This window comes from Lycorma delicatula, chromosome 3, assembly GCF_047948215.1.
Source record: "Lycorma delicatula isolate Av1 chromosome 3, ASM4794821v1, whole genome shotgun sequence".
Taxonomy (NCBI): Eukaryota; Metazoa; Arthropoda; class Insecta; order Hemiptera; family Fulgoridae; genus Lycorma; species Lycorma delicatula.
In genome coordinates, this window is record NC_134457.1 from 85,424,521 (window position 1) to 85,441,549 (window position 17,029).

General features: G+C 28.3%; 1 protein-coding gene across 4 annotated transcripts in view; it reads left to right on the plus strand.

Annotated features, from left to right (window-relative positions):
* Positions 1-16,252, plus strand: part of simj (transcriptional repressor p66-beta simjang) — a 93,776-nt gene extending 77,524 nt beyond the window's left edge. For 2 of the 4 annotated variants that reach the window (XM_075360115.1, XM_075360116.1), the window contains exons 6-10: positions 3,060-3,211; positions 5,535-5,762; positions 11,054-11,164; positions 12,476-12,683; positions 15,230-16,252. In XM_075360115.1, coding sequence (XP_075216230.1) covers positions 3,060-3,211; positions 5,535-5,762; positions 11,054-11,164; positions 12,476-12,683; positions 15,230-15,852 — 1,322 coding nt within the window. In that variant the 3' untranslated portion in view covers positions 15,853-16,252. The remainder of the gene's footprint in view (positions 1-3,059; positions 3,212-5,534; positions 5,763-11,053; positions 11,165-12,475; positions 12,684-15,229) is intronic. The other 2 variants (XM_075360118.1, XM_075360119.1) reach the window with 1 other exon arrangement.
* The last annotated feature ends 777 nt before the right edge of the window (positions 16,253-17,029 follow it).

Genomic DNA, 17,029 nt, shown 5'->3' on the forward strand with positions numbered 1-17,029 from the left:
TTGTTTATGTATTTAATGTACACAATTAAACTTGTTTGCTGTTCTGTTAAATACATGATACAATCTATAATCTTACATATTATAGATTGTATCATGTATTTATTCACAATTGTATGATTCTTTTGTTTATGTTCACATATGTAATTTATTGTAATTGCAATTCAATGTTTATTTATATTATTGTTTGTGGTAGTTATATTTACAATTTTAAACTAAAAAAAAAGAATCTGATTTTGGCGGACAGTTATATTAATATTCTTCCTTTTATGAATATGAATAAAATACTCCTTTTACGTTGTAAAAATAAAATAAAACTATAACTGTCTTGTTCTTCTTACTCATTATAAATTAATTGAATTCGGCTATATTCAGTTGGCTGTGTTAACAGCTGATATTTTATATGAATATTGTAGCCATCATGAAAGTAACAAGGTGTAGCATTGCGCACAGTATTCGGCGCGCATGCATATATGCTCGTCCCAAAATCTCATTTTCTACCGGGTTATTTGAACATATAAGTAAGGGATTTTGGGACAAAAGTTTTTAGTTGTACAAAAATTTTACAAAATTTTAAATAGATTATAATGATTAAACGAACTAACAATCGAATATTTATGAATGATTATTCACTTTCAATATGAATTGGTATTATTTGGTACTGATAGAGTTGTAATATTTATTAAAAATTATAAAAATTTTTTTTTTTAATAATCCTTAATAAAAATAAATATTTTATACAAGTCTTATATTGATTCTTAAGAATATTAAAATTGATTGTTAATTAAGATAAAATTCAAAATAATGAATGAAAACCTAAACAAACAAACAGGGGACACATCTTATGAAGTGCAACTGACACAAAGTCTTTGTGTAGCGTGTGTGGCTCTATGGTAACGACTCCTTTTGCTATTCATGGGGTTCGGTATCGAATCACCGATAATTTTTTTTTTATGCTCATAAAATATTTTTTTTACTAATATTATTTTCCATTTATTATGTGAAGTCGAAGTATTAATTTATTTAAGTTTGCCTAAGAATTTTTTCTAAGAGTTTTTACTTTATCTGTTATGTGTATTACAACATATGAAAATATACGAAGTGTTGTCATAGAATTTCATTTAATTGACTAATTTTTTAAATAACTTACTTCAACTTCTATTTAATGTTCTTATAATACCTCATGAATAATTTTATGTCAAGGAAAAAATATTGATATTTAAATGCAAAAAAAAAATTGTCAATAAGACATGTAGTTTAATTATTTTGGATACTTTTGAATTCTTTCAAACTCTAGTCGGTTTTGTCCTCTTTGTTAACATTTTTTATTTTTCTTTATATTTGCAAAAGGGTCGGTTTTGGTTTTTATGTTAATGGAAACTATTTTATTTTCTATTTCATGTAAAATGTTTCCATTATATTTTCATTTTGAATTAAAATAATTAAGTTAATTATTTTCTGAATTTCCCTGTATCTAATAGTACATTAATAATTAATTCAAGGTAAATTTTTTATTAAGAAAAATTATTAGAAATTATTATATTGTTAAGAAAGAAACGAAATTAATCATTCAGATCATAATTCTCGACTCCACATACAGTCAATTAAATTTTATATAAAATAAACAAAAAAACCTACACTCCATATTTATTTGGAAGTGCGTGTACACGCACACGTGAGTACGGCACTTCCTATTTATAAATATTAGAGTAAAAATCCACATTTCGATGCCAATTTTCATATACGTCAATAAATTTTATTCTTTTATGTTTCAAAAATTTGTTTATTTTTTATAATTCTTCCTTTAATCACATTGATGACTTGCTTCTGTTTGTGCGCCAACCGCATAAACGAATTTAAACATCATGGCGGGAAAAGGATTTTTAGGTGAGCCACTGCGCAACGCTGGGTGTGCGACACCTTGTTACTTTCATCATGATTGTAGCAATGCATCTAATTCTCTATTGTTTAGTACCAGCCATTAGAGACTCAACATATTTTATAATATCAATATATAACTAATTAACATACAACAATGTCATATGTATAAAATAGAAATTTAAAGATATTAATAAAATATTATGAAATATAAACTAAATAAGGAATGTTTATTTACTTTATTAAATCAGCGAATAATTAAATGTCAAGAATACATAATCCAAACCAAGGTGGACGTTATTCAAACAGTATCTTCATGTTATTTATGAAGATATATTTGTCCTAATGTTATTTCATGCATTTATGTTTTAAATATTTAATTGTGTATTTTGTGATGCTGCTCTAATCAAGATTTTACTCCTGTTTTTGCCCTTGAGCCATTCAGGCAAGTGCTGGGGCAGTTTGTTTTCTATTTTTGTTTTTTCCCTTAAAAGTGTTACTGTTTCAAGTTTTATTTTTCATTTTTAGGTTTGTATTTCATTTATTAATGTTGCTGTTGTGGATTCAGGTATATCAAACTATAACTTTTTTAAAGAAAAATTTAATCTCATTGCATTTTTGGTGGTTCAGACCTTTGAAAAAGAACATGACATCAGTGAAAGAATGTAAATGCACATGATGCTAATATTATAAAATTGAGTTTTCTGAAGTGCTTTTTTTACTCATGAAAAACTAAGATTTCATACTTAATTATTTGATCAAATAGTCTAGATGAAACAATTGAGAATTTTGCCTTAATAGAAAATTTCATCCGTAAAAAAAAATTTACTATTATTTTACAGGGAAAAATTTGTAATCATGGGGCTGTTATAAATCTCTGGTGCATTGAATTTCAAGATCAATCATGTTTTAGATAAAAAAAATACTAGAACATTTCTAAATCCCCTTCCATATTTGGCACTCCTATGAAAATTTTCAAAGATCTATTTTTATATCCTTTTGGATTAAGTCTTATCTGAAAAATTTACCTTTGTAGAACATGAGAAGTGCAAATTTTAGTTTGCTAGATAACAAGGAACTAGCTATTATGTAATGTAAAAATATTTGAATTTTATTCATGATCATTCCTTGCTATATTTCAAAATTTTATCCTGTGTTCATTACTTTATTTTATCTGGTTTTAGGTGGAAGTAGTGTTTTGGGAGGTAGAAACATGATGAATACTCCTCCAAATGTAGTAATGGGATATGCAGCTGGATCTTCAACACCTACTAATCAGGATAGAACAAAAGATGCCCGTCATTCACCAGCTCCCACACACTCACCAGCTCAGCAGGTAAATATTGTTATATTATTTACTGTTAATATTATAATGTTATATTATGAGTTAGAATTATTATTTTCTATTACTAATTTAGGTATTTCCATGATGTAACTAATATCAAAAATAAAGTTTCTTGTATAAGTAATTCAGATTATTAAACACCTTCTGTAAACCACTCAGCTGCTTACAAATAAGGAGTGTATTGTTGAAGTATTTATTAGTTTATTCTATAGCAGCCTTATTATTAGTAAATTGTATAAAACAGAAAAAAAAGTAATTTTATTTAAAATGCATCTAAACAATGTGGACACAAAAGTAGCGTTTAAAAAATTGGAACAATAATCTAGCAGACTTTTTATAATCAGAATTGTTAAAAAATTAATCAGTAGTTAAAACTATAAATGTAACAGCCAGACTCCATGACGGAGTGAAAGGCCAAGGCCTTTCATCCAGAGGTCCTGGATTTGAATCCTGGTCAGGCAAGGCATTTTTCATTCATTAAAAAATTCCATTTTCACATTCCCATGTACAGGCTTCAAAGCTTCTGTAGTGAATTAATCTTAACTCAAAAAAAAAGTTCATAATTCTATTCTCTATAGGGAATAGAGAAATTTATTTCATTTAGGCATTAACAAGGGCAGCTATAACTTAGAGTAGAGTTTATTGGCACCTTTTTTCAAGGTAGTAGGAGGGGATCCCTACTTTAAATCCAAAATGCCAGCTTCCAACTTGGTTCTATTTTGGAGTAAATTTCATTTATATATGTTTGAGTGGTTCAAGTAGCGTATTTATGTAACTATAATCATTACTGTAGCAATAGCTGACTGGCAAGCCTTTTTGTCTTCTAATCAACAGATCTTGAATTCGAGTTCTGTGTATCTTTTTTTTAATTTTTCCTTTTTCCTTACTTATACACTAATTCAAATTACTGTTTACTATGTAGTAGTTTTAATAATAATATTTGTAAGAATCTAGGAAAAAAGCAATATAAATTAATGTGTGCTGATTATTATTTTATTTGAATATAGCAATCACTAACCTAAATCTCTATGAACATGTGGGAATAGGAGCTAAAATAAATAAATCTATTTAAATAATTTCATTTTAAATATTTTTATTAATACATAAAAAACTCATCTGTATAATGAAATGGATAGAAGAAAAATCTGTGCACTCTAAGAAAGTGAAGGAAGTTTGGAAAAGAAACTGAAAAGAAATGACATTAGTGTGGGCCCTAATAGACTGCTTCAAAATAAAAAAAGATGATTGTATTAGTGTGTGAGAAAAAAATAAAAATTAAAAAACACAGAGACTTGAACCCGAGGCCTCTCTTGCGTGAGATGAACACTTGCCACTCAACTGCTGCTACTGCTGTAGCTGCAGTTATACAAATAAGCTACTTAAACTACTTGAACATCTTTAAATGTTGTTTACTTCAAAATGGCCAAGTTGGTTAATGCCATTTTTAAAGTAGAGACTTCTTGAACCTCCTTGCAAAACAACATCAATCAACTCCTTTGCAAGCTGATTGTCAGCCCTGTGAGCTGTCACTATGAAGAGATTCTTTACTACAAAGGGGTATAATTTACTTAAATAGGAAAGCCTTTTTACTGATTCACTCATCATTAATTCTCCCATTTCTCAGTAGCTAGGAAGCTGAAATTTTGGATTCATAAAGGGTTCTTAGGAAAAGCAAGCAAATATATTAATTAATAGTCTCTAATTGATTAAAAAGGAGATTACTGTGCAAAGAATGGGTACTTCAGTTAATTAGAAATATTTATTCTCTAGATCAGAAAAAAAAAATTATCATTATACTTGATTATCCCGTTAAGCAGATTCCTATATATAATGCTTAAGAGAAAAGACATCTGATAGGTAAATTATGAATAATAAGTTAGCTACAGAATATTAGTTATTAATTTGTTATTATTGGACTGCTACACTTAATCTTTTTCACTAACTTTAAATATGTAGGAATAATCTATTCATCTAGTGTTATAAATGTTGATTAAAAAATAAATAAATGTTCTTATAACCAGTTAACCTTTTATCTATTTGGTGTGGGCATCACTTACCATTTTTTCTACCTTGCAGTTTTAATTTTTTTAAATAAATCTGCGATTAATTTTTTCTTCAGTTTTTTAATTATGAGGTCAGAACATCTCCTTTCCTTTATGCCAGTAACATTGGATCCTTGGCAAACTTTGTTCAGTCCTTCTTACTTGCTGTTCTTTTTTTATCCATTTCCCTAATCGTGTTTTGATGGTCCAAAAATCACTTAATTTTTATCCACTCTTCTTTTCTGATGATTTTTTTTGTTCTCTGATTCAAGATACCCAGGTCGGGAGATTTTCCTATTGCTAGAGCCCTATTAGACACCTTCAAGCCGAGGAAGGGTCACTACAAGCCTTCTCTATCGCACGGGCTGGAGTTGCACAATAGCTATGAGGAGTTGCCTCCTCAAATAGCTGCAAACAAAAATCGACGCATCGATCCAGCTTCCCACTGTTTGAGTGTGCAACATTCTGCTGGGTTGCTTGACTTAACAGAGACACCTCTTGTAAGTTAAATGTTGATATTATGGTGGAAAGACTAAGGAAAAAACTTTCCTTAATAGTTTTACGTATCAAATCTGCATTCAAACTCCCCTTCACAACGGTTTGATGGGTTAGATTGTCTATGGTGGTGGTCTTATAGCTTTTTATTTATCTTTACTAAATTTTAAATATTTTGTGCCATTAAGGGATTAAATTTTAGAATCTTTATTTTTATGTAATTTTACTGACAGTTTAATAGTCCAATTTTAGGCTGATCACTCTTATCCTGAGATGGTATCACTTTTTGTACCCATAATACTTTAGTACTCTGCTAAATAAACATTCAAATTCAGTTTAGAATAGTTAGCAGTTTTCTACTTAATATAGTCACAGGTTATAATACAAAACAATGGTATTAAATCTGGTATATCTTGGTAAATATTCAGTTACTTGTATTCATCTAAGTTCATAGATAGAAAGGAGAAAATTAGACATACTTACTATTGTCCTGCTCTTAGGTGTTACTTATTTACAGTTTGAAATAAGAATGGAGCCTGACCTTTTAAAGTTAAAAACTATGTAGTTAAATTTTTTTTGTCTTTATTAAAATTTTTATTTGCATAATTTTACTGTTGGCTGCTATTAACTACAAAAATCATTGTATTTGATTTCATTAAGTATAGATTATTTAGTACAAATTATTTTGTGGTTATGCAACATTTGATACAAGGGTGTAAAAGTAAAATTTGTTAAAAAAATATTTGGAATTATCATTTGATTATAACTTTAAAGTTATTTGTGTAACTTGTCTGAATTATAACTAGTGCTGAATAATAATAGCAGTGATGGACTATTAAATACAGCATAATGTTGAAATATTAGTTAATGCAATTATTTAGATTTTGCCCTTTTAAAAAATCTGATTCTTGATGATCCCTTACTTAAAATCTTCCTATATAAAATTAAGATCTCATCATCAAAGAGAAGTATTGTAAACTGGTAGCAGTAAATATTTGATACTGATGCTATATTCCAGTTATAGATGAATATTTAAAGTGTTTATTCAATTTATTGCATTTGTAATATTCTTCATTTAAATAAATTATCCATTTTTACAAGCTGCCTGGAAATATGGATAATAAACTCACTGGCGGTGTTAGTATGCAAATGCAACAGATACCAGATCAGGTGGTGTATTATGTTATTTTATAGATAAATTATTTTATTTATTATTCTAATAAGTATTATTATTCTAATTAAGTAGCAAACTTATTTATTTGTACCTTGTAATTCAGCATACCCAGGGTGTTAGATAAGTCTGTACAATAAAAACACAATTTTTCAGGAAATTTTTTTTTTGTTTCTTAGTATAATTTCTTTACAAGTCTACACATTTACTCCAGTGATGCTCAAAAATTTTTCGATCCAATTCTTACATAATGATTTATCAGAGTTTTCAAAATAGGCAGATATTTCAGCAACAACTTCATCATTTTCTCTAAATTCTTTTGAGATAGAAAGCCACTTCATATTTTGAAAAACCGATAATAGTCTAAAGATGATAAATCTGGTAAGTGGGATGTGAAAGAATTTTGTAAAAATTTTGTTATCACCGTTGCAGAAGTGAGCATTGTCATGGTGAGAAAGAGTGTGCGTTTTTTTCAGATGTGGTAGTTTTTTCTTTACTTTAACTTTTTTCTTATTTAGATGAGCAGCAAAAATGCATGAAATTGTTTGATTATCATTTTACCATTGAATAGAAATTCAATGAAGATTACACCACAGGCATCGCAAAAGACAGTTGCAATTACCTTTCTTGCTGATGGATTGGTTTTTGCCTTCTTTGGAACAAGTTCCCTGATGCACATCTGCTGTTTTGATATTGCTTTCATTTCAGATCAATAATGGTGTATCCAAGTTTCATCAGATGTTAAGAAATGACGCAAAAAATTAATTTTTATTTATTGAAACAAACCCGAATTGTGCATAAAATATATTGTGAGCAAACAAAGCACTGTATTGTGAATAGTTTTCACATATGTAAATACTCATAAAATATGATGCACCTGTTCATTTGAAATATCTCTTGTTGTAGGGAATTCATGCGCTTTCAATCTTCTACCTTCCAACATTATATCTTATTAAGTTACTTTTATTTTAATATTCTCCGCAGTTGTAAACTCAATAGGTTATTCAAAATGATTAGTGTTAGTGTGCTCTTACGACCTCTATGAAAATAACAAAGCCACTTGTAACTGTTTTAATCACTGAAGTTGATTCAGCATAATATTTTTTGAAAAGTACTGTTTGGTCATGAATTCTCTCTCATCTCTTTTTCACAAATTTCAATACTTTATCAACTCATACGACTACCAAGAACAGAATTATAAATGCATCTGACTGGAGCTTAGTTTATACTCTTAGTGGTAATGTGGGACACTAAGAATGATCTCAACACTATAAATGATATCAAGAAATGGTGCTCCCAGCACCATTTCTTGATTTTGTACAGATTTATCAAACCCCCCTCATATATATATATATATATATAGTTATTTTCTGTTTTATATATTTTTCCTCATATTTCTTTATTATTATATTATACTTTTTTTAAAACCATGCCAGACTTATTTTAATCTTAAAAATTCTTCCAATATTTTTTTCAAAAGTAATTTCAAAGATAAATTTTTATATAAGCTACTGATAAGTTATAATTTTCATCCTCCATGAGCAATCCCCATGCATGTCTAAGACAGAACTGTGTACCAAAATAATATGTAGTGTTTAATGTTTTTACAATACCTGGAAATGTTAAGGCTATATTGCACAACTAATTCCTATAAGTACCCACTTGCTTTACCCATTTTTTTATGATGTTTTATTGAATATTTTAGTTTATTAGATTTTTCTGTATTGTTGATTGAAATAATTTTTTCTTGCTTTTAATATACAAAGTGTTTAAAAAATGGTGGGCTGACTATATTTTTTTGGATTCTACTTGTAAAACTAAAAAAAAAAAAAAATTTCTTAGGAAAAATGGCAATTTCTATTTTGTTCTCCTTCTGTCCTCCATTTTGTTATTTTTGTATAAACATTTGTATCTCAAGTTAGAATAGAGGAATCACATTAATATTTGGTAAGCGTCCTGTAATAAAGTTTTAAAATTAGCAAAAAATCAGGACTTAAAATACCTTTGCAAATTATAAAATGGTGACCATGTTTATTTTTCAATTCTTTATATCTCCATAAATATAAGTTTTATCAAAACATATTTGCTAAAATATAAAATATTAAGCCTTTTATTTTGAACAAAATGACATTTATCTTTTAAAATCTGTTAACAAATAACCGAGTTATGGCAGAAAATTGATGTAATTTTGTGTCTGTTATCATGTTCTCTACTTTACGTTCAATTCAAGAAATATTAATTGTTTTTATTTATTGTCAATTCTGGTATTGTAAATTAGTATCAAATTAAGTAATAATTTTTTTCACAATAAAATTTAATATTACATAATAATAAAACATTTGATATTAATTTTTCACTTTGAATAATTTGACACACCAACTATTACTACTGATTATGTTAACAACGTAAAAATGAAGCTACTTTCAACTGGAATAGTGTTCAAAACTCTCATAACCAGTATATCTGGTTTGACAAGAATCCTTGTGGTACTTGAGTTGAACATAGAGTAGAAGAGATGAAAACAGACACAAAATTACAATATCAATTTCTGTCATAACTTGGCTATTTGTTAACTGATATTAAAAAATAAAATGTCAGTTTGTTCAAAATAAAGGCTTAATATTTTAGCAAATATGTTTTGATAAAATTTATATTTATGGAGATATAATGGATTGAAAAATAAACATGGCTGCCATTTTGTAATTTGCAAAGGTATTTAAGTCCTGATTTTTTCTCATTTTAAAACTTTATTTCAAAGACGCTTACCAAATATTAATGTGATTTCTCTATTCGAACTTGAGATATAAATTTTTATATAAAAATAACAAAATGATGGACAGGAGGAGAACAAAGGAGAAATTACCATTTTTCCTAAGGATATTTTTTGTTTAGTTCTTCAAATAGAATCCGAAAAAGTATAGCCAGCCCATCATTTTAGAAACACTCTGTATATAACAGGAAAAATTTTGCTTTCAGTCAAAGAATAGCTATGAAGATTTTATTTATTAATATTTTGAGGTCATAAATACTAAAGATTATTATAAAAAGTTTTTGTATATATGTTTTTGTGTAGTTTTTCATCAGTTTGGTTTTGTATCTCAAAACTGATTTTAACATGCCACCAAGAATTTTCATGTGAGCTTTGTTCATTAGGAAGTTGGAATTAATGATTTTTTTTTTTAAAAAAGAAGAAAAGTCAAATGAGGGATTGGGGAGACATTGATGGGTATTAACATCTCACAAAGTATTAGACATAGAGTTATTTTATTCACATATGTATTTTTAGCTTACAACAAAATAATTGAAAATTTAAAAAAAGGATTCCTGCTCATAAAAAAACAAACTTTTAAAACTTTCTATTGTTTTAACCATTTATCTAGAAACTTTTGCTGTTTTTTACTTGATTATCTATTTATCACCATGGGAGTAGTTATTAAAACTTTGTTGTACGGTTTGGTATGTAAAAGTTTTTTGATTTTCAAAAAATGTTTGATCAGGTAACGAAAAAAATTTTAATTTGAAAAGTTTTTAACTGCATTTTATGATATTTTAGCAAGAGTACCTTTATAAAAAATCTCTGAATTTGTTTGTATTTTTGTCAATTTTACTGTTCTAATCAGTCCAGATTATTTTTCAGTGTCTTTTGTTAGATAAGAAGATAAAAAGGGGTACTTCAGTACCTCCTTAAATTTTTAATCCAAAATTAGTCTTAGCTCTGTGAAAATGTTGGGAAAGTTCAACAACATTGTTGCCACTTTTTTTTTGTAATTGTTACTATAATAATATTTTCTATGTAATACATAAGGAAATTATTTATTTAGCACAGTTTTATAAATTGAAAATTTTTTTAAATGAATTTATTTAACTGGAAAATAACTATCAAATTCCACTGTTGCTGTGATTTAAATTCTTAAAACTTCTAAAAACTTAAACTCGAGAGATTTTTTTTCTTAAAGCTGTGTGTAATTTTGTTTTGCATGCCTTTAGGTTATTTAACATTAATTTCCTTATTTTAAAAATATATTGTTAAAAACATGTTAATTTTTATGTTATATTGTAGACTAATCACAGTTAGATGTGAGTGTTTTAATTGTATCCCATATTTTTAATAAAAATTTATTTTAGGAACGAGACAGAGATAGGGTGCGATCTATGGAAGAAACACAGACACCAGCTCAGCGACAAGCTGCTGCTAAGTTAGCTTTACGTAAACAACTTGAGAAGACTTTGCTGCAGGTACGTAGGATTTCAGAATTAAAGCAACTTTTGTAATTACTTCTTTGTAATTTTATTGGAAAATTTTTATAACAGATTGTCTTTAAAATATCTTTATGATTTTAGACATTAATAACAATTAAAATATGGATTAAGAAATATCAGTAGATTTTATTTAAAAGAAATATTTAAAACATGTCATATATTATGGTTCTTATTTATGTGCATTTGACATATGAAACCATTTAGCAATTAAAACCTTATTTTGCTTAGTAACTTGAATCTTTAAGATAAAATGCTATGTACTGATTGGTTAATAAAAATGAAATCAAATATAGTTTTATAAGTTTCTAGTAGATGTAATATACAACTGCCGTCATGGATTATTTGTGCTTCATATTTTGTGCTTCATAGAAAAGTTTGTGGTTGCAGGAAGTATATAACATACAAATGTTATGGATAACTTTGTGTATCTGACAAAAATTGTTGAAGTGGAAGAGTTGTCAGTTTTGTAATGGATGTTTGGAATTTTTTAGATATGAGCAGATAATCTCATTTCAATAAATTTTCTGTATTAGCCTGGACTTCAAAATGGCTTTCTTTTGAAAAGATTATCCCTTTTATTAATCAAATGTCATTCTTATCAACTTTTTTTTACTGCTGTATTAGGTTATTATTGTCTGAAATACATGAGTAGCAAAATTTCATATTGTAGTTAAATTTTGTGGTAAAAGTATGCTAAACAAATTTTTAAGTGGAATAAAAATGTTCTTATATATGAAATTGTTAGATAAATTTGTTGGTGTTCAAATGTTAAATATTAAAAATAAACTACTAGGTTAAGTATACACTTGTCTGACATACTGTGTCCCAGATTTTGTACCTGGTTTGTGATTTTTTTTTCTTTTTGGATAAAAGGCATCGACTGCTTTGGTGATTTTTGCCCTATGAGATTGGAAATTTATAGCGTATGAAAAATTCATTGCTTGACCTGGATTGAAACCCAGGACCTCCAGATGATTTTTTTGTCTCCTTTATGAATTTCTACTTAAGCTAAGAATCATCCATCTGATAACTCAGAATATTATTAAGGTTGTTTTATGAACTAAATTCTTTAATTTGCACACCTGTGCAAAGGAAAACCATGTAAAAATTAAAAAGGAAACAGAATGCTTTGAATTAGAAAATAGTTTGAAGATTTTCCTCTTTAAGCTTATGAATCAATTGCAATGTTTTATTTTAATGAAAAGTAGGAGTAGTATTTTTTTCACCTTTATAGAGGTTAATCAGTTTACTGAATGAAAGATAGATTAAGAATGTTTGTATTTACAGATTCCACCTCCTAAACCTCCACCACCTGAGATGCACTTTATTCCGAATCCTTCAAATACAGAGTTCATTTATTTGTTGGGTCTAGAGCATATTGTTGATTATATCACTAAAGAGCATAAATCACCACCTCCTCCAGAACCGTTTAAGTGTTCTCAGTGTTCTACTAATTTTACTCCTGTTTGGAAATGGGAAAAGAACTCTTCAAAAGGTAATTACTAGATTTATTTTTAACTATAATAATTTTAAGAGTTATATTGAGTTAATAAAAGTTACCGTTAGTTTGTATTGTATGAATTATTATTAAGTGATTAATATTGATTTTTCACGTATTTTTTCATACCATAACTAACAATGTATGAGTGCAGAAATAAAATAAATATTTTTTATTGAGAAATAAAAAAGGAAGTGATGATCAAAGATTGAATAAGTTCAAGGACCTATGGTAATTAAAAATATATTATTGAGAAGAAATAAGCAATGATAATGATAAAGATGTTGTTGATAAAGAAATCCACAAAGAAATTACAATAAAGTGGTAGGGAATCGAATCTTAGTTGAATGGAAATAATGCTTAGTTTTTTATTCTCATTAGTTTCTTTTTATTATTTAAATGTTGAATATAAATTGAATTTAGTCTGTAATGAATGTAAAGATGATTAAACATTAAACAGTTTGATAGACAGGATTTATTCAGAACATATTCAACCAAAGGGCATGAGAAGAAAATAGCTTATCTAGTGGCTTCTAGTCGTTGATCTGTTTTGAAGTTGGCCCCCTTGTGACTCCACTTCTATTTTGGGGAAAACATTTTTTGTAATCTTCCTTTGAAATGGTTGCCAGTTATGGTATCGTGTTGACAGCCTGTCTGTCAGATTTCTTGACCAAAAAATTCTGGATTAGATGTTATAAATGGGCAGCAAGTGTGTTATCATGATATAACTGCCATTTGCATTATTTCTTCAGGTGTAGTTTCTTGTGATGAAATGCACCATGGAGACAGTGCAGAACCTCCAGAGAATACTGTTTGCTGAGAGTTTGGTCTTGTGGTGCGTATTTGTGATTCAGAACTGTGCAGTAGTCAAAAAACAGTCATTTACACTTTGCTCATTACATGTGGATTATTTTGCTTTCTTCATTCTTGAGAAGCTTTTGACATCCATTATAATACTGAACTGTAGTTTTGTTGGCTATTGCTATACACTAGATCCAGTATAAATATTCATGTTGTAAGGAAGTTAGATTCATTGTTGTCACACTCTAACACGTCCTGTGCAGCGTCAAAATGATTCTCTTTCTGTTCAAATAAAAACTGTTCTAAACAATTTTGTGACCATTCTGTAGATATTAAAATTTTCTACACAGAACCATCGCTTATCCCAATGTTATTTACAATTTCTTGTATGGTCAGTCTGTTAGTTTAACCCTCACAGCTTCATTCTCAAAAACTTGTTTATTCTTTGGAATAGTTTTACTGTAATAAAACCAAACTCGGTAACACTAAGTTTTTGTCTGAACTCGATCCTGAACTTTGTTCAGTTTGTTCCATAATTATGCAGAAATTAAAAATGCAACAAGCATCTGTTACACTAACATACACAGTGATTGCTAGACAAGAACTGATTCACTCTACCAAGTTTTACTATTTTCATTCAAATACTTTTCAAGAAAAAAATGTGATGCTTTTTGAACAGACCTCCTATTTGTGAAGTGTAGTCATAATATAAGGTATGTCAACAGTTAGGGCTAAACTGCTATATAAAAAGTAAGTGTAAATGGTAAATTGCATTACATATAAGCTGTAGCTTCATTTTTTAATCTGTCAGCACAATTTGTTAGCTGTCTCTTGTTTGGTTTCCTGTGATTGTAACAATGTCTGCAACAGTAAACATTAATTATCTTCAGTAGTCATGAACCTCAATTTACAATTTGATACCTCAAAATAAAATGTTTTAATGTTGCTATAATTTATTAAAAGTGGGATGTACAGTCCTTAACTCCATTCTGTATGAGCTCTACACTTCACTGTATGCTATGTGCAACCTACAGTTATATTATACAAGAAAAATTTTCCTACTTAGCTAATGTCCACAAAAATCCTACCAGGAAAATCAGCTGGATTTTCTGAAAATGTTGACTGGCTTTATATGTATCTGTTTTATCCAGATCCATTTATCTTATAATAAATAAATAATTAAAGTAAAGTTTGAAGTGTTATATAGATCTATGTTATAATAATAACTTTATTCATTTTGGAAAGCATTTATAAATCAAGATAAGGTTCATGGCTTAATATTTTTCTGAAACAAAAAAGTTGTATAATTGTTGCTGTACAAACCAGCCCACATCTAACAAACAAGACTAAAAACAGTAGTTTATAATTACATATTTAAGTAATGCTTTAATCTGATTATGTAGTTTTAAATGAGAAATTCAAATTATTATTCCTTGTTAGTGAACCTCTTTCTGTATAATTAAGATGTAATATTTGAACTCTGATCATAACATTGAATGCAGGCTGTCGAGCTGAGTTCAGTTGTCCTAAAGTGTTAAGCAATGAATGTATTAATGTATTTATAGGTCAAGTTGATGAAATCACCACTTTTGTTTTCAAGATTTAAACTATGTATAAAACTGTTTCTTTTCTTTTTTCTTTTTTTTTGATGTAAAAAAAATACCATATGAAGTCTAGTTTGAAATTTATATGTTTATTTTACTTCAAATCTTTCTTTCTTAACTGAGGTGTTATTATTACAGGAAAAGAACCAAAAGTTATTTGTGAACAGTGTGTTACTACAAATGTGAAGAAAGCATTAAAAGCAGAACATACTAATCGGTTGAAGACAGCATTTGTTAAAGCTTTACAGCAAGAACAGGAGATAGAACAACGTTTAGCTCAAGGCTCACCGCAACCGCCACCGCCAGAACCACCTTTGATTCCTCCTCCTCCACCACCAAAGCCACCTACTCCTGCCATACCACCACCAGCTAGACATGCTCCTACTCCACCACCTGCTCCGACCCCACCATCTCCTCGAGAGCATCCATTGGCTAAGCTTGCAGCTGAAACTAGTAAATTTAACCCACATCATGCTGCTGCTGCTCTGCATCAGCAAATACTTAGAGGACTTTCTCCCCACCAACCGTCACCTTTGCCTGCTCATATGCTACCATTCTCTCCACTACTGTACCCTTATCAGTTAGCGATGGCTCAAGCAGCTGGCGGTAAGGGTCCGGTTGCAGCAGCTGCTGCAAATCTGGTAGAATTACAACGACAAGCTGCTGATTTACAACGGCAGTACCTACTTGATATGATACCCACACCTACACCGACTTCGTCACGTTCCCATCCTCATTCACTTAATAACTGGAAGACATGATGCATCTCTCCTTAAAATTATTTGTAGTGTTTGATGATTATTTTTAAAATCGTGATCCGATCAATTAAGCATTTTAGCCAATTTCTTTTTTGTTTTTTAATTTCTTTTTGCAAGAATGTATTACATGAAATATTTATTCTTATCAGGAATTGGTGCTTTTTTATTAGTTTAAATTTTTCCATAGTTTTTACGTACAAACTTGAGTATATTCAGTCGGGCAGTAGGTATTTTGTTTTCTCTCTTTAAGAAAGATAGAGAGGATGGATGCATTTAAAATGAGTGAAGAGACTTTTAATGATTTTTATGAGAGATTATGATTTATATAAATATATTATTTTTTTTTAATTATGAGAATTTAGGATTCATTCCTATTAAATATTTTTTATAATACGTAAATTTTTTTATGACACTCTGATCTCTGTTTTATCAATTTTGTTATGCAATTTATACTTTCAGTTTTATTTTTTAATATTTATTTAAAATGTATCAACTTATTTAATTGCTTTATTCATCCTTTTTTTTCATCTTATACAAAATTGGTGTTGTGTTTTCACTTATCTTAATTTTATTACTGGATTCTTATGTTTCTTTGAAAGGAAAGATTAAGTTTAAAATATTAATATTTGTTATTAGTTAATTACCATGTAAATATTAATTATGTTTTACTTCTGGAAAAACCATTTTGAATTATATGTTTGTGTGTAAATATATTTTTAAGTACAAATTCTGTTATTAAAATGGAGCACAAGGTTTAAAAGAAAGCAATATTGTTAATGTTTTACACATGCATAGGTAGGTAAGGAATTTAATTTGGTTTTATTTTATGTTTACATGGAATATAATTTTATTTATGTATAATTTATTTAGTACTATTTTATCTGCATGATAATTTTTTTTTTCCAGAGAGAATTTATTTTATTTGTGGGCAGATTGAAATAACGTATAATTTTATCACAGTTTTTACTCAGAATATCTTTGTTTTCTTCTTTGGAAAGTTATGTATTTAATTTAATGTTAAAGTAAATTTTATATAAATATGATGTTTAAAGGTTTTGATAATTGATATTATATTTTAGTTACAACTTCATTGCGAGATATGTTTTTCATTTTTAAGAAATCATGAATAGAAGTTGTTTTAATTTGAAATATCAAAACTGCCCTTATATTAAACAAGTTG